Raw genomic sequence first — 21,911 nt, 5'->3', positions numbered from 1 at the left:
TGCCATGGGAACAGAGTCTCGATCTTAGAGGTCACTGTCAGGATTTGACAAGGTCATCCTGTGAAGCCCTAGCTTGATGCCTCCAAGCCCTGGTGGTGGTCACCATGGAGACCTGGGGACCCCCCCTTGCCCTTTTCATTAAACACTCACTGAGCACATGCCACGTGTTTACCACTAAGGAGGCATTCTGATCCAGGCAAGCTTGCCTTCGTCTGTGGAACCCACGTCACCTCTCTGCACACATTCTCTCAGTGGCCCTTCTCTCAGGGATGCTGGCAGGTTCGATGCAGTGAAGCTGGCAGGGTGCCAGCACATGAAAGGCTGCAAAGGGGCAGGTGCTGTCAGCAGCAGCTGCTGGCCACCAGGCAGTCCTGTGCCAGAATGAATGAGCTCAATTACAGAGCTTTCCTTTCAAAGCTCAGCTGAGACCTGAACCAGAGGACCGGGGTTTTGGTTGGGACGTGTGGCAAGGGGAAGTGGAAGGGAGATCTGATAAAAGAAAGCAGCAACAGGAAAAGGCAGGCAGGCTTGTTGACCAAGTGGGGAGTCTAAGCTGCCACCAGAGTAGCTGGTGGCCAACCCAAGAGCACCTTCTAAAAGGCCATTGCTATCCACAGCTCCACTACCCCACCTCTGTGTTCTATTAAAATGTTATCTCAGAAGGCCAGCCCTGGCTCACTCGGGAGAGTGTGGTGCTGATAACACCAAGGCCACAGGTTCGGATCCTACATAGGGATGGCCAGTTAGCTCACTGGCTGAGCGTGGTGCTCACAACACCAAGCCAAGGGTTGAGATCCCCTTATCGGTCATCTTTAAAAAAAAAAAAAAAAAAAAAAAAATTCTTATCTCAGATATATTGACATGACACACTCTGTTCTCCCAAATTGATCGCTGCAGTCAAGTTATTTCTGTAAACTCAGCCAAGGAGCAAGGGGCTGCAGATGTAATGCAGCAATAGGAACCAAACCGAGCTCCAGAGTTCAGCCCACAGACTGATCCATGTGTGGGAGGAGGATCGATCACACAGAGACTCATCAAACACAAAGCTGGAAGCTGGCTTCCTGTGCCAGGGGCAGCTGTGGGCTCTGCCCTGCAGAGTCAGAAGGATCCCTTTCTGGGCATTGCAGCAGCCAGTGTGGCTCTGGACAGCCTGGCGTGCTCGAGACAGGTGAGAGGCATGCAGGAGAGGGCTGCGGGCAGTTAAATGTGAACCACTCCATTCCAGAGATCCAGAGGGGACCTGTCAATGTGAATCTGCCTGGGAAAGTTGAATGCTCCAATGCAGAGTCTGAGGCCTACTGAGCATTCAGGCTGAACCAGGGGTGGGGGACAGCCAGCCGCCCACCAGTCAGGTTGAAGGATGTGCTGCCCAAGGCCGCAGCCCTTTATAATGCAGTGCTGACAATCAGATATGATAGATAAATAACAGCTAACCTCAGAGAGGAAATTTGACTGCTGATAACATAATGTAGTTTAACCTTGCAGATTAAACAACAGGGCCAGCCTGTGGCTCACTTGGGAGAGTGCAGTGCTGATGGCACCAAAGTCATGGATTCGGATCCCTGTCTATGGATGACCAGTTAGCTCACTTGGGAGAGCATGGTGCTGACAACACCAAGTCAAGGGTTGAGATCCCCTTACTCGTCATCTTTTAAAAAATAAATAAATAAATAAATAATTTTTATCAAATTACTCATAATTATAATATTTCCTGTGAGGACATAAAGATCTTTGTAGTGATTACAGAACTGCCTCTTTCTTCCCTGCGAAGTCAGTGTGGAAAGCCCTATCTGGAAATTGCTACTGAGCCAAAGCCTCAGGACACCCAAGGACTAGAACAGTGGGTTCAATTTATTTTTTTTAATTGAAATTGCATTGCTTTCAAAAAGAGTAAGTTTAGAAACAAGGTGAGAAAAATGCCACTTTAACTCAGTAAAAGCTGTGTCTGGGTGAGTGTAATTGCTTTTGCTCATCGTGCATGCGAAGGCACAACAGGAGAAACGGGAAAACCAGTCTGCCTGGAAGTCAAGGTTCAAGCTGGGAAGCAGAGCGAACTAAATCAAAGAGGAGGGGTGGGGTGAGCCCATGGCGGCCAAGCAGAAGCCTAGGACTGACTGTGCAGGCAGAGGGGAGTCAGGCAGCTTTCAAGCAGGGGCAGCAAACTGCTCCAGTCACTGCAGTGGTTCTCAGCTTTTTCAGACCAATGCCCACTTCTTAAAACAAATATTTACTAATGCCCCATAGGATCCTCAAGTCAAAGTCAGGAAAGCTATTCTTTATATACACAGAATTTCAAACAATAAATAATGTCCTAAGTGTAATATGAAGAAGAAACAAACAAAAAAAATCTGTAAACTTGTGTTTCAACATGCAAATATTAGGGCACGCTCAGGGTGTGCTCCCAAGACCCAATGTCAGGGGTACAGAGCCTCAGGCCCTGCCCACACCTGCTGCCTCAGGGTCTGAATTTTATTTTATTTTATTTATTTTTTTTATTTATTATTATTTTTTAAGATGACCGGTAAGGGGATCTTAAACCCTTGACTTGGTGTTATCAGCACCACGCTCTCCCAAGTGAGCGAACCGGCCATCCCTGTATGGGATCCGAACCCATGGCCTTGGTGTTATCAGCACCACACTCTCCCGAGTGAGCCACAGGTTGGCCCCAGGGTCTGAATTTTAACAAGATGCACATGACAGATGCCGTTGAGAGATGCCACAACTTTTAACCTCTCTGCCAAAGCTACCCACCATACACATCATTGCCTTGGTAATGTGAGTTTCCAAACAATTTCTGGTAAAGTCCTAAGCAAAATATAGTTTTCTCTCAGTTGACAAGTATATGATAAAACTGCACAAAAAATACTGGGTGTAAAGAGGAGCTGGGTTCCAGGCCGAGATGGTTACAGACAGGTCTTTCACCTTGATGCGTGCAGGAATTTCGGAAATTGTGCAAGACACAAGTCAATGCTTCGCTAAGCAGAACCTTGATGTACAATGCAAGGTTTCTAGCATTCCTGGCTTCTGCCTGTTAAATGTCCGTGACACCCCTCAATCACTATGACAAGCAAAAATGACCCCCTCAAGAACAGACAAATCTGGCTGGCTGGTGAGCTCAGTCGGTTAGAGCACAGCCTTATAACACCAGGGTCACAGGTTCGGATCTCCACACCAGCCAGTCGCCAAAGAAAATTTTTTTTAAAAAGAACAGACAAATTTTCCATGCCGAATTCAATTAACATCTGTAGAAACTTGCCCTCAAGGAGATGGAGCATAACCATCCTCATCCATTAAGCGTGGGCTGGGCATGGTGACTTCCTTCCAGAGAGCACAGTATGGAAAGAGAAAAAAACAATAACTTCACAGCACAGAAACTGACAAACACAACCTCAGCCAGGTGCTCAAGGTCAACATCCACAATGACGAGTCCTGCTGATGGTGAGGACCCTTCACAGGATATGAAGAGGACACTTCACCTCTGTGCTCTTCCTCCCAAAACCCATTACCCAAGTCTAACCACAAGAAAAGCATCAGACTGCATCCCAAGGTGTTTGTTGGACTTGGGGAGACCAATGGGGTGCAAAGCCCCATCACCAGCAACAGCAGAAAGTTGTCTCCACAGTTACTACCAGCAGAAGGGGCAAAGAAGAGCCAGCCCGTGGCTCACTTGGGAGAGTGTGGTGCTGATAACATCAAAGCCGCAAGTTCAGATCCCTATATAGGGATGGCTGGTTCGCTCACTTGGGAGAGCGTGGTGCTGACAACACCAAGTCAAGGGTTAGGATCCCCTTACCGGTCATCTTTAAAAAAAAAAAAAAAAGAAGAAGAGGCAAAGAGAGCGGGTAAGAGAGCTGGACTGTGGGGGAGGTCCCCCAACAAGAGCCATGGCCATGGAAAAGGAATGGGCCACTGCTCACCTGTGGCCTGGAAGGACCAGAGCTGAGAGGAATACCTGCCTCTCCCTTCTGCACACTCAGCCCTGCCAGCGCTTCCCACTGGCTGAACCAAGAAGGCTCAGGCTTCAGGAGAAGCAGGGTGGCAGGTGAGGAGGGGTCTGAAAGTGCAGACGGAGGACACGCAGAACCCCTCCTGCTGCTAAAAATGAAGAAATAGGTGTGAACACGTAACGTTAAGGACCCCTAAAGACCTAAACCCATGGTAGCCTCACTTGTCATCAGACAAAATATATCTGTTCTACTCTACTGCCAAGATCAATGTGGACTCCATTCTTGACAATCATGCAAGTTGTAAGAACTCATGAGGAACCACAGATAATGAAATATGCTGTGTGCATCTGAGGCAGGGATAAGATAATACTTGGTGTAACATGAGTCACCAGCAATCCGAGAGTCTACACGTAGTTTGTCAAGGTCCCTGCAGACCACCCTTGGACCAGCTCAGTGGGGTCATACCTGTTGAGGGCACAGATGAAGAGAAACAACTAGTCTACCCCGCTCCCGCTGAGAAGAGCTCTGCCCTGTTACTGACCCTCTTCACAATTTCCTGGCAGCTCTATTGAATGCCTGTGATGATCAAGTGGCTCCTTCTGAGACCCACCAGTCACTGTCATTGTTTTGTCTGGCTCTCCATGAACACACTCTATCCTTGTCTTACAAATGACACACTTCAAAATTGTTACCACATAACGAGATTGGTGCTTCAGTTTGTTTTCTTTGTGGTTCTAAAAGGACGGCTCCTTTTCTGGGCTCCCACATGCGATACTGCCTTGGGGACAAGGCAGTTTGAATGCTAGCTGGCAGTCCTCTTCTGACACTGACACTGTGTAATATGCGCTAATGCTGCAGGCAAGGTACTCTGAATCTCAGCGCCGGGGGTTACAGAACAGGGCACAGACCTGAAAATGCATCCATTTGTGCTTTTTGTGTATGGTGCCTGAAGTCAAAAGCCATGTGAAGCCACAGGAAGTCAAAAACCTGAAGTCAAAATCAATATTGCTCCTTAGGCAGATTTTCTTTGCTCAGATTCTTGGAGGCTGGCAACTTGGCTCTATGATTTTTCTATTTGGGTCCAATGCACACTCTAAATTGATAGACACTGCATTTTATTAACTGCTTGGACTTCTGAATGATTCCAAGGTTTTTAGCTAGGATGACCACATCATCAGACCCCAAGGTCACCACAGTCTCTGGATACTTCATCAACAAACAGTATTGCCAGTATCGAGAAGGAGACAAACGTGACGACTTGATAAACCATCCACAAAAACACCATTAAAAATCAGAAGATGGTACCCTGTGCTGGCCAGCCACCAAAAAAAAAAAAAAAGCAAAACAGCGGAATTATGGTGGAATGCTAAAAAATACAACAATACTTAGTGGGTTTTTCCTAATGTTCCCAAAAGATCATAATAAATACAGCAGAGTAAAATAATATCATTCTGACCCAACTGTTCCTGCAAGAAATGTTCAGTATTTCCTACAGGATGGAAAAATCTTTTTTAAAATAGTGGCTAAAAAAATCCACATCCTCTTATTGTTCTATAAACCTTCCCATAAGTCATCAAGAGACACTGCCCTTAAAACAGCTTTAAAGACAGCTTTAAGGCCAGTTTACTTGCCAGCAACTCCTCCTCCCAGAAAAACTAACAAGTATTAACTCCATTCTTCTGCACGGATCTTATCCAAGATGATTAAAAGTTAGCACACCACTCTACACTGCTTTGTAAGTGACGGATTCGGTGCTGCAGGCTATCAATTGAAAAGTTTCCTTGCTAATCCATTTCCTCTTAATTTATTAAAATGGCTCATAAAATTCCTTTTGGAAAGTGTCTCCTCAAAAGACAGCAACAAAGTAACAAAAGCTGGGAAGGTGAGAAAAATAAGTGAGCTAGACTTGAAGAAATTTATAAAATTAAATGATCATGCTGTGGAAAAATCTGGCAGTTCCTCAATAAATTAAACTTAGTAATTAACACATGATCCAGCAATTCTACCTCTGGGTATACACCCAAAAAGACTGGAAGGCACACACAAAAAATTAAATTGTAAAAAAAAAAAGAAAAACTAAATTTCCAAATAGATATTTGTGCATCCTTGTTCATAGCAGCATTATTCACAATAGCCAAAAGGTGAAAACATCCCAAGTGTCCATCAATGGATGAATGGATAAACAAAACGTGGGGGCTGGCCCGTGGCTCACTTGGGAGAGTGTGGTGCTGATAACACCGAGGTCACAGGTTCAGATCCCTACACAGGGATGGCCGGTTAGCTCACCTGGGAGAGCGTGGGGCTGACAACACCAAGTCAAGGGTTAAGATCCCCTTACCTGTCATCTTTAAAAAAAAAAAAAAAGTGTGGTACAGACATAAAGTAGAATATTATTCAATCTTAAAAAGGGAGGAAATCCTGACCCATGTTACAACCTGGATAAACCCTGAAGATGTTATGCCCTGTGCAAGAAGCCAGGTTCCACTCACACAAGGTCCCTGGGAAGTCAAGCTCCTAGAGACAGGAAGTTGAATGGAGGTTGCTGGGGAGGGAGAATGAGGATTTACTGTTCAATGGGGACAGAGTATGAGTTTAGGAAGATGAAAAAGTTCTGCAGATGGATGGTGGTGATGGCTGCACAGCAATGTTAATGTGCTTAATGCAACAGAACTGTGCACTCAAAAATGGGTAAAATGGCAAATTTTACATTACGTATATTTTGACCACATAAAAAAATTAAATTATAAAAAAAAAAAATTTTAATTGTCACTTCTGGTTTTGCCAAGGGGGACGAAACAGCCCAGCAATTTGGCCTGAGTCAAGCTACCACTGAAGCTGCATCCTCTCATGACTCAATGGCCAGGGGCCACCAGATTTGGACACTTCCTTCCTGTCCAGCAGAGCTCAGTGCTGAGTGGTGGCATTTACCAAAAACTCCCTGTCCCTGTGGTGCAGATCTGAACACGCCTGAAATCCAGGCCACCTCTCCAGGTGGGGATGGTTTGGAAGAGCTCTCCCCCTGTCTGTCTGACCCTTCCCTCCCCTTCCAGGGGAGCCCAAAGGGGACCCATCTGCTTTCTGAGCTCCTCCCTGAAAAGAAGATGAGGAGGACGTGAGATGGTACCTTTGCCAGCCGTGACCAATGCCTGCACAGGCTTCCCATGGGGATGGAAGTTGACAAAGGAATGCAGACTCATTATTCCATGCGCAGCAGCAGCGCTGGGGGGTGTTGCAGTCACCTGCCAAGGGAAAGCGCCGCACTTGCAAGGCATCTGAAGTGAGCTGAAGCGAGCTGGTGAACAGGCAATTAAGTGTTGAAGAGGGGGTTTCTCCTGGTCCCGGAGGGACTCAAACACCAGAGGCTGAAGTCCACAGCAACACGGGAACACTAGAAAGTCCGTGTAAAGAGCAGCATCAACCCTGGACAGTGGGGAAGAGGAGTTTGTGTGCAGGCATGGCCAAGGAGCCACTGGAACCACAGGTAGGGGTCCACTGCAGAGGAAGGAGGAAGCCAGGGAGCAGAGGGTCAAGGTGCACTGCAGGAATCTGCAAGCTTTTGTCCTACCCTCTTTAAACTCAGAGAGTTTTCTAAACAAAACTAAGAGGCAGTATTGATTGGAAAGACTGCATTTGTGTCTGCACTGAATTACGGGACAATTATAACCCTTAAGGAAATATGGCCAAAACTATCTTGCTGCTGCGGCTAAAGAGGAAGTTAAAGGCACAGGGATGAGCAGACAGCAGAGGAGAAGCCCAGCTGGGCCCAGGCTCTGAGAACAGCCCTCCCACTACCGGCACCTGCTCCCAACCCTGTGCTCTGTGTTCCCAACACGCACTGCTTTACTCAGCCAAGACTGTAACTGCAGGAAATACTTTCTGTTTTTAAATAATGTAGTAATCTGGAAAAACACTCATGCAGCGAGCTCCCATTAGAATGGGAAGAATGTAAAAACCAGAATGTATACTGAACCCCTAGATGTCTCCTACCAAACAGCTAGACTATTTGGGATGCTAAATAAACAGGACAGCTGAAACCACCTACGTAATCAATGTGACATTCTCAACCAGTCTGATCCCCGCAAAGACACTGTCCGTGTGGAAAGGAGCCTTGAGAAGCCTGGCTGTTCTAGCCAGAGGAACTCTGACCCTGTTTGGCTCCCACGACAGGTACCCACTGGCCAAGGAAGACGTCCTCTTCCTAAGGCCCATCGGTCATCCCTAAAATACCCTCTTTCCTGGAGTGCATGGACACCCACTCTGTGAAGCTGTTTACCACCCATTTGTGAGTCTGACTCCAGAGTCATCTCAGTCTGGCCCTTCTCCAAGGCTTCAGCCTCACTCTTCCTCACTAACACCAGGCAGAGAGCCCCAGCCCATTTTCTCCTCTCCCTCACCATGAGTGGCCAGTGCAGGCCTCGGTCAAAGGATGCTGACTCATGAGTTCCAAGCCCAGGCATCTCGAAAAAGAGAGGGAAGCAGGGACAGACTTGTTTTCTGAGAGGACACCTGTCCCTCTCCAAAGTCCCAGATGCCCTCATGTTTACATGCCCTTCCCAGTGGGAAAGGCAAACCCAGGTCCTCAGATGCACTACACAACCACTTCACAAACAGTGAAGAACAGCAGAGCAGGGCCTCTCTCAGCCAAGCGGTTCCTCTTGGCAAGGCACCAGTGTCTGTCCAGTCAGATACGGTAAATGGGAAACCTTGACTGAGGCTTTCTGGGTACCAGATTCACTTTCTAGCTAACTTTTTTAAGTTAAAAAAAAAAAGAAGTCTTAAAATGTACCTTTAAGAAGCACCATTTTCCTTTATCCTTTTTTCCTGCTTTGCTGAATGAAAGGACTACGTTTCTCTATAACACAGTGCATGAGATTCTACTTGCATGTAAAGTATGGAGAACTTTGCAAGGAGCAAAGCCAAAGGAAAAAAATAAAGGCTTCCCTACAGTTCTGAGGTCCCACTGTGCATCCAGGCTGTGGGCAGCCTCCTTGCGGCCCGGCTCAGTCACTATGTTGCTAGTAACTGGACAGGTTGTTTCACCAGCAGCCTTTCCACCATCCTTTCCACCAGACCCAACAGCAATCATAAAATATTTCTATAGCCAATTTTGAAACCAGCAACTCGCCCACTTCACCTCTCCCCAAGACGACCCCTCCAATTTCAACCATATTTAAGAAAAGCCACATTTCTCATATTTTGCATGAGTGAATCAAAGAGAACAGAAATAGCACTTCTTCTGCATGCAAAAACGAAATTAAATATTGGTGTTTAATTTCCCCCTTTTTGTCATAAATAAAGATAAGACATTACAGATGCTCTCAACTTATGACAGGATTACATCCAGTAAACCACCTTTATGGCTGGCTGGTCATCTCGGTGGTTAGAGCATGGTGCTGATAACACCAAGGTGCAGGGTTCCATCCTTGTACCAGCCAACTGCCAAAATAAAGACAAACCCATCATAAGCCAAAAATACTGTAACTTCAAAATGCATTTAATACCAGTAACCTACTGTTTTAGTCCATTTTGTGTTGCTATAACAGAACTACCTGAGACTGGGTAGTTTATCAAGAAGAGAGGTTTATTTAGCTTACGATTCTGGGATGGTTGCATCTGGCATGGGCCTCAGGCTGCTTCTACTCATAGAGGAAAGTGGCAGGCAGCCAGCGGGTACAAGCAGATCACATGCGAGAGCAAGAAGAGAGAGGAAGCAAGAGAGAGAGAGAAGGTGCCAGGGTCTTTTTAAGCAACGAACTCTCACGGGAACTAATAGAGCGAGAACTCACTCATTAATCCCCCCTCCCTCAGGGAGAGCATTAATCCATTCATGAGGGATCCACCCCCATGACTCAATCAGTTTCCAACACTGCCACATTGGAGATCAAATTTCTGCATGAGTTTTGGAGGGGACAACACATCCAAACTCCATCACCTACCGAACATCATAGCTTAGCCTAGCCCACCTTAAACATGCACAGGACACTTACAGTAGCCTACAGTTGGAAAAAATCATCTAACACAAAACCTATTTTATTATAAAATGTTGACTATCTCATGTAATTTATTGAATACTGTACTGAAATTGAAAAACAGAATGGCTGTATGGATACTTGAAGTATGGTTCCTACTGAATGCTCAGTTGAACCACCTGTATAGGAAAAAGGTATTTCTAGTTACGACGAAGTTTAAGCCCACTCTAGACTTACAACTGATCAGAATACTGTACAAATATTATTCCACATCACACTAAAACATTTACCACCAAGGGAAGAAAGAGGCAAGTTATAAATTATAAATTGAAAACCTGACACTGGCAGGTACAAAGCTGAATAACACGAAATCCTAACATCTCACTATCTGGAGTTCAGCGTGGAGGGGAAAAATAAATGTTTGAGCATTTACTCTTTAGAATCTATCTTTTCTTATTATTTGAATATTTTGATTTAGAACTATGGTCTGAATTTGTAAAACTCAGTAGCCTTACACAGACTCCAGGAGGTATTTCATACATGAACAGGGTCAAAATTGGCTAGCATTCCAAAACTCGCTAACTAAACAGTGAAGTATTAACCAAAGAGAACCTAGTCAGGGGCAAAGGCAAAATACATGCGGTTGGCATTTGTCCTGGGCGCTCTGAGAAACAACTTATTTATAGTCCTTCACACACCTAACCACAGAAGGCCTGCAGCCAAGGCGGTGACACATCAGAAAGTGTCGCCCTCACCCAGCCCACACCCTCCCTGCAGCTGGGCTGCTACTGTCCTGTTTCCTGGCACAGGGGAAATACCCCTTACTTGTTTTATGCTTGCCACAGTATCAGGAACACAGATTTGCCTTCTCAACAGAACTTTGTTTCACCGGACCAGAGAAACACCACTAGAAAGTATTTAATCTAGCAGCTCCAAACTGCCCCAGCACCAAGTTTAGCCTAAGTCCTTCCACTGTTCAGTATCCAAGGAGCTAGTAAGGCCAAAGTATTAGAACAATAACTGATTCACCATTGCTAACAGGACACTGTGACTCTGAACTTCTCACTTCCGAAACATCACAAACGACTACTTCATTTTAAGTTTATAGTGTACCCCCAGCCCTAAATCATACTGTCATTTTAGAAAGAACTCTTAAACATGCATCCCTTATCTACACCCTAAAAGTCACTTCATGGCCCAAAATTCTTTGAAGCAATAGGACACAGACGGAGCACTCTCTTTCCCACTCCCATTTTTGTAGCCTGTGTTTTGCTCTAGGAAATCCAATAATTAAAATACAGAAAGAAAACATGGAAACAATGAGCAGTAAACACACAAATTAGTGTCACTCACTCTCTCCAGATGCTAAAAAATGGAGCCACCATTACACCCTTTCAGGAAACTGGGTGGGCTAGCACAGTGGACCTCTGCATGCAACCCAGTCCACCCCAGCCTCCCCGCCCACCAAAGGCACAACCAGCACTGTTTTTGTTTTTCACCTAAACAGGCTTGACTTTGGCCTTATTAGGAACGACCATAACCAAATGTCAAATTCAAGAAAGATGAAGTTTTGGGGTTCAGAAAAATAAGATCACATCTGTCTCATACACAACTATTCCTATATATCTTTCCAAAGGCAAAAATACCACCTGGAATTGCAAACTGTCCAATTCTTGACCTACATGAGGCTGAATTGAAGCCACCAAAATGAACTAGTGGGACTGTGAAAACCTACCTGTTGACTATGTTTACAACCTTGAGATGACAAATGATTACTTAAGCACAGATTTTAAAATCCGTAACTTTGAGTAAAGTTGGAAATTTTTCAAGTCACCATAAATTAAGTTCAAAAAGCAAATGACTACAGACAATGAGAAAATGTTTTACAATATATTAGTCAGAAATCTATCCAGATAGAAAAAAAACCAACAAATCAAAGAAAAAAGAATAGGAAAAAAAGGCAAAGATTAAAGGTAAGCCAATAAGAGAAATCCAAATACCTAATAAATAGCACCACGCTCTCCCAAGTGAGCTAACCAGCCATCCCTATATAGGGATCTGAACCCATGGCCTTGGTGTTATCAGCACCACACTCTCCCAAGTGAGCCACGGGCCGGCCCTGTATATTCTTTAAATGTCATATATTGGCACCGTCACTAGTTATCAGGCAAATGCAAATTAAAATGACGTGCTATTTTTCCCAAAGTGGCACCAATTTCTAAAGAGGGATCATTAAAATTAGAAGTTAGCAAATATTGAATTAAATGAAAAAACTTAAAGTACAGAGACCACAAATGGAGCTATTTTGTGATGACGCATCTTGACCACTCATATTTCACTTTTTGTGACTTGCCTATTCGTGTCCGAGTGACAGGTGCATAGGCAGGTAAAATCGCTCTGGGAAACAACTGAACAGTCTCTAGTAAAACTGCACATCTCACAGACCACAGCCCAGCAACACTATATCTAGGTATGTTCCTTAGAGAAATTCTCAAACATACACGCATCCAAAGACATATAAGATTGTTCACTGTCACACTGTACATGATAAAAAAGATAAAAATAAGCAAAAGAATAAAGTGTGACTTCAGATTATGAACCACCACATAGCATTTAAAAAGACTGAACTAAACTTAAATGTATACAGGCTGACTGAAAAAAAATGCAGAATGATACAGTGTGATATATTTCTACAAATTAAAGCAACACAAAACAATGCTATATATTCTCAATGTGTACAGGTGTATGCGAATACAAATATTTTTAGATAGCCTGAAAAAATGCACACTAAACCCACTACAGAGGTTGCTTCTTGGAGTAGGAAAAAGCAATAAGAGGGAACCTGAGCATTAGCTGAGAAGTTTTCTTAAAAAAGGAATCAAATGGAAATATGACAAAAAATTTAACTGGGTTGGCTTTATAACTTCTATTTTTTATTTTTTCAGTTTCTCAAAATGAGACCTCCTAGTGTTATCAGGTCACTTGAATGAAGGATGTTTTGATCCTACCTTCATGGCGTCTGTTGTTCCAGGAAGTTTGCCCTGAGAACCACAGCAGTGGGAAAGACTAAGAGTCTTTCCAAGTATGTCCCCAAGTTCCTTCTACATCTTCATCAGGACTTTCTATATTTGCATCAACAATTCTAAGACTACTCTGAGCTGCAATTTCAGTTAAGTTTACTCTATGATACCTTTGAATTTTTTTGATTACATCAAAAATCTTGTTATCCTCTGTTCCTAAAGTAGAGCCATATACCTTCCAGTTCCCCTAAGACAAACCCCCCAGAGATCACTGCACAGGTTTGGTTGACAGATGGGGAAACTCCTCAAAGCACAGTGAAACATCTGTGACACACCTGAGTCTTACAGGTGCACAAAATGCAAAACAAAGCAAAAGAAAAGGTAGAGTTCACAGGGAAAGGGAAAGTGGAACTTTCTTTGCCTCAATTTTAAAATGTAAAAAGAAACTTTACTTGCCACATTTAAGACATAAGGTTAACATCACTAATATTCAGAGTTCTCACAAAGTTGTAAAACAAACATAAACAACAGGTGCAGTAACAATGGCCAAGAAGTGTCATCATCAGACAGCTGCCACATATGGGGGAGGGCTTCACAGCCACCATCTCATTCAACTGTCCCAGCGGCCCTATGGGAGCAGCACTTCCCACCAGATGCCCCCCTAGGACTGGAAAAGAGAGGCAATTTGTCCAGGATCTCACAGCAGGTGAACAGAGGCTGGGCAGGACCCACATCAGCCGACTCCAAATCTCAGGCCTTCATGATTAAGCTACACAACAAACTTACCAACTGACAACTCCTATTGTTGGTGAGGATTTGGGGAAAGAGGCCTTCTCAGGCAGCCTTCCTAGGCAGCCTTCCTGGGCATGCAAACTCACAGCAGCTGGGCAATGGGGAGCCAAGGTTTTATCAACGTGCACATCCTGCTGCCCCACAATCCCACTTTGGGAATTGTGCCCTAAGAAAAAAATCTCAAAAGTTCTAAAAGGTACATGTAAACCTCCTAAATTTCTTTTAAATGGCACAAAGCAATCTTCAAAGCACTGTTTACGACAGGGAAAAATTGAAAACGTCAAAGTCTATCAGGGGCTAGTCTGTGCTGTACATAGGCAACGGGATACAACGAAGCTTTTTTGTACTTAACTGTCTCTAAGAGAACATGAAGTAGGATGCCAATTAGGTAAAAATGTATACGTGACTCTACATGTGGACGTGGAAAGAGAGAAGTTTTCCAAAATTTTAAGAGTGGTTTATCTTTGCAGCGGCCTCTGATGATTTTTACTTTCTTCTTTTTGCTGTTCTGCATTGTTTGGGGGGTTTTGTTGTTGTTTGTTTTTTGTTTGTCTGTTTGTTTTTAAAAAGATGACAGGTAAGGGGATCTTAACACTTGGCTTGGTGTTGTCAGCGTCACGCTCAACCAGTGAGCTAACCCGCCATCCTTATATAGGGATCCGAGCCCTTGGTGTTATCAGCACCGCACTCTCCCGAGTGAGCCACGGGCCGGCCCTGTTTGGGTGTTTTTTACCTATTCCTTTCACCAAAATATGAGCGCTGGTTAAACAAGTGAGATCTGTCAACATTTAAATGCAGAGAGCCTTGAACTCTAGATTAAGTAAACCCTTCCTCATATGACTTGTAACAAAACTACTCCCTGCCCTCGCTCCTGCTGCCAGCACCCCCAGCAGCCCCATAAAATACATCCAACGCTCCTGAGGGCAGAAACTGAGCCCCCTCCCATGCGCCCTCGAGTGCCTCTCTGCACTACCGCCTCTCCACAGACCCCGCCCACCCGCCACCAGGAGCACCCCGCGCTCCTCTGCTCCCTCATTTATTCAAGTTCACCCCGTCTCTCTCCCCGGGGCCAGTGAGGCGCCCTCAGCTCCGCCCCCGAGGGCTGGGAGCAAAAGAGCCCAGATGCCATCTCCTGTCCTCCTAAGCCTCCAGGGTCCCCTATTAACAGGGACTCCCAACCAAGCCCGCTGCGGGCACCCCTGAACCATTCCCTGAGCCTCAATGTGGGCAGAGCCGCGACCGCTCCCCACCCGGGAACGTCAAGTCGCCTAGACACAGGGCCACAGACCCCGACCCCCACCCCGTCAGGACCCTCCTCACGAAGCCCCCAGTCTGTGGAGGACTCTCTGCCCTCTCCCAGCCCCGCGTCTCCGCTCCCGACAGGGGCCCCCAGTGCCCTCGCGCCCCGTTCTAGACCACGATCACTGCTCCTGGCACACCTTCCCTCCGCAGCCTTCCAGCTGGGGCAGGTCCGCGTCCGGGGCCCTTGGAAGCCCCTGCCCACTACCAAGCCCAAGACCGCCTCCCAGGCCCGGGCCCCCGCCCCCTCCCAAGTCCAGGACCCCTCCCAGGCCCAGAACCCCTCCCAGACCCGGGACCCCGCCCATCCCAGACCCGAGGACCCGCCCCCTCCCAAGTCCGGGACCCCCTCCCAGGCTCGGACCCCGCCCCTCCTAGGCCCGGGCCCCGCCCCCGGCGCACTCACCCTCCCGGCAGCGCCTTCTCCAGATGGTGTCGGTGTGTAGGATGCGCCGGAACTTGGTGCAGACCTGGGCCAGGCTGGGCAGGTCGGTGCCGGGCAGCGAGGCGAAGATCTCCACCAGCAGCTCCGGCGGCAGCTCCAGCAGCGAGCAGCGCGGGGGCGGCGACGAGGGGGCCGTGCACGGGCCGCCCCCCACCCCGGCCAGCGCCGCCGCGCCCGCCTCGATGCGTTCCTCCTCAGGGTCGGTGTCCGGCTCGCTGTCGGCCGCCGCCGTCTCGGCTGGGCCCCGGCGCTGCTGGCGACGCCGGCAGCCGCGCGACGGGCCCACGCCGCAGAGTCGAGCGCACACCGCCATGCCCGCCCGAGTGACGGCCGCGCCGCTCCGCCGCTGCGCACGCGCGAGCCGGTGCCGGCACCGCCCCCGAGGTGAACTGGCCACGCCCCCCATGGGGTGGAACAGCTCGCCCCGCCCCCTATCGGGCTGGGCGGCTCGCCTCCGCGGAATTAGGGCGAGCAGGGCCCGCCCCTCCTGGAAAGCCCCGCCCCTGCTGGGACCCCCAACCCCGCGCGGCCCCCGGCTGAGGTCCGCAAGCCCGCAGCCGGCAAGAGAAAAGAAAGTGGTCGGATTCTCCTGCGGCGGGATCAAAACGGCACGGATGCCCCGTGTGAGGCTCGAACTCACGACCTTCAGATTATGAGACTGACGCGCTACCTACTGCGCTAACGAGGCGCCTTGGCCGCGGCCGCGCGCTACGGCCTTTGCAGAGGCAGCCGAGCCCCGCCCGTGGTCTGTCTACACTGCCTGCTGGGTAACACACGTGCCCTTTTCCGACTAGTTAAGTGAAAAATGCGTATTTTCATAGCACTCCAAATGCAGTACAACCAACTAGAACCCTAAATTGCACTTATCGACTTTTTTAAAAAAAATCTTAGAACTGGCGCTCCATCATTTTTACTCTTATTACAGTGGGAAGATCTGCTGACTCTGTTTTCGGAGCCGCCGGAGTGACTCCAGGTGATTGGGGCTGTCCGCCCGTGCACCTGTCCCAGAGCTCCGAGGGTCGCCTGGAGAAGACACGTGCGGCGGCTACCTCTGAAACAGCACAGGACACTAGGAACTTATCACAGTTGCTTCCAGAAAGGAGAGCCCAGTGGCCAGCAGAATCTTCACTGCACATCCTTTTGACCTTTGGTTCCACGTGAATATATTACCTATTTTTTAAGGTAATAAAATTAAAACTGCGCAGTGTTATAGTCTTAAAACATTGCTCTTTCTCATCACAAGGTATTAAAATCCATAGAATTGTGGATGGACTGTAGGGGCCGGCTCCAGGATTGGGATCTGCCCAACTCCTTTCTGATCAAGACTGACTTCAACACCCTACAGTGAGTGCTAGGGGAATTGCTCAGAGTCTAAATGGAAGCTGAGAATCCACCGGCCACTCCAGTATTCCTGGTGCAGGGTTGTCTTGCTAATCTAATAGAAAACCACGTGACCCTATCAGTTCCTTGGGCCAAGCCTCCACAAATTCCTCACTATTCGCTGCCACCTCCAGGAGGTCTTAGAAGAAAGGACAGTCTACCCTGGGCCATAGAATTCCATAAACGGGGAAGCGCATCATCTAACAAAAATAGCAATACAGGTAGGCCTAAGTCCAAATCTTGAGCATCTCAGGTTCACACAATTAGAAAACAATGCCTAGTCGATCCCCCTGCACATAGAGGCATTGTCTTTCCATCCATCCTCCACAGTGTGGTCAGAATGCTGTTCCTCCAAATAATAATGAGTAAACAAAAAGCAACCTCATGGTGTTATTTACTTAAAAGTATTTAATGGTTCCCATTGACTCTTTATCTGGTCACACACAGTACGTCACAAACTGGTGCCAACCTCCCAGTCTGGCTTTATCTCCTTCCACACAGCCTCTCCACTGAAGCCTCCTTATTCCCTAGCCAAAACCAGCCACTTCTAAAAGCTTCCCCACATTTTCCCTGAGGGAAGAATGGGCTTTCATTATAGTACCATCATTTGGTTTATTATAAACACTTGCTTCCTTTTGGAACAGCCTTACTGGATATATCCCCTGTCACATGATGTGCTCACAAACATCATGTAATCAGTTAATGTTTACTGACTCAATGTTTGTTAAATGAAATAAAGAACAAACAAATAAACTAGCTAAAAGGCTCAAAAATAAGGAACAAAGGGCTGGCCTGTGGCTCACTTGGGAGAGTGTGGTGCTGATAATACCAAGGCCACGGGTTCAGATCCATATATAGGGATGGCCAGTTAGCTCACTTCGGAGAGCGTGCTGCTGACAACACCAAGTCAAGGGTTAAGATCCACTTACCAGTCATCTTTTAAAAGAAAATAAAAAATAAGGAACATGAACCAAACAAATTTAGAGAAGACTGGTGGATTAACAGCCATAGAGATTCAAGTTAAGAAACACTTAAGCAAGCAGAAATATATGAACTAATTTAATAAATATTTACAGAATGCCTGACTAGCCTATGTGCTATGTTCTGTGTGTGCATATGCACAGATTCTAATATACAATCCTTGCTGTATTGTGTTTCAGTTTTTTTTAATTATCTACCCCCTTCTAGGCCCTACACTAGGAGTTTATTAAAATATACAAAATAATTTGGTTAAATTTCTACCTTTAGAAGAATGATTATACTAGTCTATGTTCATAATTTGGATTATGCAACCATGCAGTTTAAAAGAGATATATATACACACCTACATATGTATGTATTTCTGTAAATAAGTGTACATCAATATTTAGGCTCAGCAAGAATACATTCTAAATTGGTAACAGTGATTATCTCCGATGCTGTGAGGGACTGGGTGGTGATCAAGAGAAACCTGAGTTTTATCTATACTGATTAAGTATCTTAGGGCCAGCCCATGGCTCACTTGGGAGAGTGTGGTGCTGATAACACCAAGGCCACGCGTTTGGATCCCTATATAGGGATGGCCGGTTGGCTCACTTGGGAGAGCGTGGTGCTGACAACATGAAGTCAAGTCACCTTACTGGTCATCTTTAAAAAAAAAAAAAAAAAGTTTTATTTATTCTTAATTACACAAATAATATATGAATACTTCCTCACTGTTAAGATACTTTTTCTTTTTTAAAAGATGACCGGTAAGGGGATCCTAACCCTTGACTTGGTGTTGTCAGCACCATGCTCTCCCAAGTGAGCCAACCGGCCATACCTATACAGGGATCCTTACCCATGGTGTTGGTGTTATCAGCACCACACTCTCCCAAGGGAGCTACTGGCCGGCCCCAAAATAAAACTTTTTAAAGGAAAAGGGAGCAAAGACATATACATAAAATATAAATAATGATTTTAACTATTAAATCACTAGCACACAGGGGGTTCTAGAAGAAAAGAGATGACTATAGGCTAAAAGTGAGGGCTAGCTTCAGAAAGGTGGTTGTGAGCTCAAGTCAAAAGACTCAACTTTAATAGTACAGTATAACATCTGCAAATAGCAAACGGAAAACATAATTCCTACCACAAATGGTGGTTGGAGAGATCAAATAATACAAGTAAAGTCACCAGCACGTGTACACATGCACCAGATACATATCTGTGGCTGGGTTGGTTAGAGCAAGGTGTTGGTGTTATAGCAGCAAGGTCAAGGGTTCGGATCCCCCTGCCAGACAGCCACCCCCCAAAAACAAATACATATTTGTGGTTTCATTGATTTATTCAACAATTATAAATTATGCAACTATTCTGTCCCAGGCACAATACTGTGTCTGGAGCTAAAACAGAGAACTAGCAGTTCCAACCAATAATACCTTGCTATCTAATGAGATGAGCCTCTAAACAAATAACCACACACATTAACAATTATAATTGTGATGCTATAACAATAAGTAGACCTGTAACAAGATTTAATATAAGAGAGACCAGATTTAGTTTGAATGATCACAGAAAGGTTCCTTGAGGAAGTGACATTTATAAATAGAAGGAGTTAACCAGGAGAACACTTGAAGAAAGAATGTTCTAGAAAGAAAGGATAGCTAATTGTCCCTGGCTGAGTAGGCAAGGCAAGGCAATAGCATGGACAAAGGCAAGAAGGAGCAGGACCCACCAGAGGTCAGGGACTCAGCAGACCTTAGGGGAGTAGGAGGAGGATTCAGGACAGGGAATGTTCTGAGCAAAAGGTGAAAATAGTTGATAACACCAAGGTCAAGGAGTTGGATCCCCATACTGGCCAGCCACCACCAAAAAAAAAAGATGAAAATACAAGATGGGCTCCAATCAGAAGTCCTGGAACATGGGCCAGCCCATGGCTCCCTTGAGAGAGCATGGTGCTGACAACACCAAGTCAAGGGTTAAGATCCCCTTACCCGTCATCTTTAAAAAAAATTTTAAAAACTCCTGGAACACAAGCATAAACACTGACAAATTCAGGAATGACATGGTGATGAACGTGCTACTTTGGCAAGCCAACTCAGGCTTCAATGTACTGAATGGAACACAAATGAACTGCATGCAAGATGATTTTATGTAATACATAACACTTTTTATTTCAGTTTAGTATTTGATATACAAGGGTACTTCAAAAAGTTCATGGGAAGATTTGTATTATCTTTTAATTCTATTTTTCCCACAAACTTTTTGAAGTACCCTCATACATAAGTGAAAATGTAACTAGAATATCAAATTTATGATTGCACAGATATTACTGCTATTTTTATCCGTTTATTTTTCATTGCTGGCCAGTACAGGGATCTGAACCCTTGACCTTGGTGTTATCTGCACCACCCTCTAATCCAGTAAACTAATGGCCAGCCCACTGCTGTTTCTAAGTAAAGTAGGAATAACAAAAGGCTGTGTAACCCACCCAAAGATGTGGAAGGATGGAATTAGTGCTGATCATCAGAACAGAAAGAAAAGAATGACTGTGAGACCTCAGGCCATACAGGTTAGTGGAAAGGAAGCAAAGGGGAAAGATTTAGATAGCAGCAGCAGCAAACTATTACTATACTGAATTCTGAAAGTTTACAAGTCCTTAAAACACTTTTATAACCCCTTATCTAGAACTGTATCCTTCACAAAGAACAATGAGGGTGCATTCACTCTAAAGAATAAGAACTAGCTAGAAAAGATCATTTGTTTTAACACTATGATGAGGCTTTAAAGTAATAAACTCTTTAAAAAAAATAAGTAAACTCTTTATTAGCGGGAACTGATAACATCTAAGGAAATAAGTAGAATATAAGGGGGTGGGCATTTTTCAATTGGTTGCCTCAAAAGTCACTGAAAGTATTATTTCTTGGACTAAAGAAAACCATGTTAACTTTACCTGTACTAGCTCTCTGAATCCAAATGTGAAAAATGACGTCTTACCCATGGATCAGAAGAAACTGTCTTGGGCCGGCCCGTGGCTCACTCGGGAGAGTGTGGTGCTGAGAACACCAAGGCCCCGGGTTCGGATCCCATATACGGATGGCCGGTTAGCTCAATGGCTGAGCGTGGTGCTCACAACACCAAGTCAAGGGTTAAGATCCCCTTACTGGTCATCTTTAAAAAAAAAAAAAAGAAAAAGAAGAAACTGTCTTTTTCAAACAATGCCAGCAGGAAATGGAAAAAAAGAAGAAACTGTCACACTAAATGGAAAGAAGGGGAAATATTCAAAAGCCAAACAAGAGGTCACAGTTTAAAATAAGAAGACACATGGAACCATGGGTTGTTTTTTTTTTGTTTTTTGTTTTTTCCTGGTGGCTGACTGGTGCAGGGATCCAAACCCTGTGACCTTGGTTTTATAACACTGTGCTCTAATCAACTGAGCCAACCCCACCAGCCTGAAAAACCTGTGGAGACTCAGTCAGTTACACCAGTTACATACTTATTTGAAAACTAACTTTAGTTTATATGGATGGTTTTTGATCACTTTACTGTACGTACTAATTTACTGGTTTCTGAGTTGCACACAGAGGCAGAGCTTCACCGGGGACAGGAAACTAACACCACCTCTGAGAATACAGGGAAGACATTCCTAAGGACTGCAATCTACTGAGTGTCAACTTTTAAATCCTCCTGACTAAATCCTCTCTGAGAATAGCTCCCAGCCAGCCCTCCTCTTGAGCAATACTTGTTTGTTTACTTGTCCTAAAGAGCAGAGACGACACCATGATTGACTGGACAACTGACCGGTAGTAGCTCAGACAACAGTGATGGTGAAACATCTCTTCCAATCAGAAAGAAGAGAGGGGGGAAAGGCCCAGCAGGCCTGAGGAACTGAACACATTCTCTGCAGGATTTGCCCACCATATTGAGTGTGGCAAAGGTAACCCTAATGAATTATGTACTGCAGGTTAACGTTTCATGCTTCAGCTATCAGATTCTTAGAAATAGCTACACAGTATGATTTACAGCCATATTACGTCAATAATGCTGGAACATCACATTCAATTTTTAGCCGTTAACATCATTTCCCCCCATGTTGTGTTCA

At 45.5% G+C, this 21,911-nt stretch overlaps 1 protein-coding gene and 1 non-coding gene across 5 annotated transcripts in view; both read right to left on the bottom strand.

Annotated features, from left to right (window-relative positions):
- Window positions 1-15,804, bottom strand: part of FBXO31 (F-box protein 31) — a 50,808-nt gene extending 35,004 nt beyond the window's left edge. For 3 of the 4 annotated variants that reach the window (XM_063109608.1, XM_063109609.1, XM_063109610.1), the window contains exon 1: window positions 15,434-15,804. In XM_063109608.1, the coding sequence (XP_062965678.1) occupies window positions 15,434-15,785 (352 nt within the window). In that variant the 5' untranslated portion in view covers window positions 15,786-15,804. Of the gene's footprint in view, window positions 1-9,541; window positions 9,640-15,433 lie in introns of those variants that run through there. The other variant, XM_063109611.1, reaches the window with a different exon arrangement.
- A 283-nt stretch (window positions 15,805-16,087) lies between these two features.
- Window positions 16,088-16,160, bottom strand: TRNAM-CAU (transfer RNA methionine (anticodon CAU)). Its single transcript has one exon. It is a non-coding gene; the product is annotated as a tRNA-Met (tRNA).
- Between the last annotated feature and the right edge of the window lie 5,751 nt (window positions 16,161-21,911).

This window comes from Cynocephalus volans, chromosome 10 (genome assembly GCF_027409185.1).
Source record: "Cynocephalus volans isolate mCynVol1 chromosome 10, mCynVol1.pri, whole genome shotgun sequence".
Taxonomy (NCBI): Eukaryota; Metazoa; Chordata; class Mammalia; order Dermoptera; family Cynocephalidae; genus Cynocephalus; species Cynocephalus volans.
The sequence above is the reverse complement of the archived record's forward strand: the minus strand, read 5'-3'. Positions and strand labels throughout refer to the sequence as shown.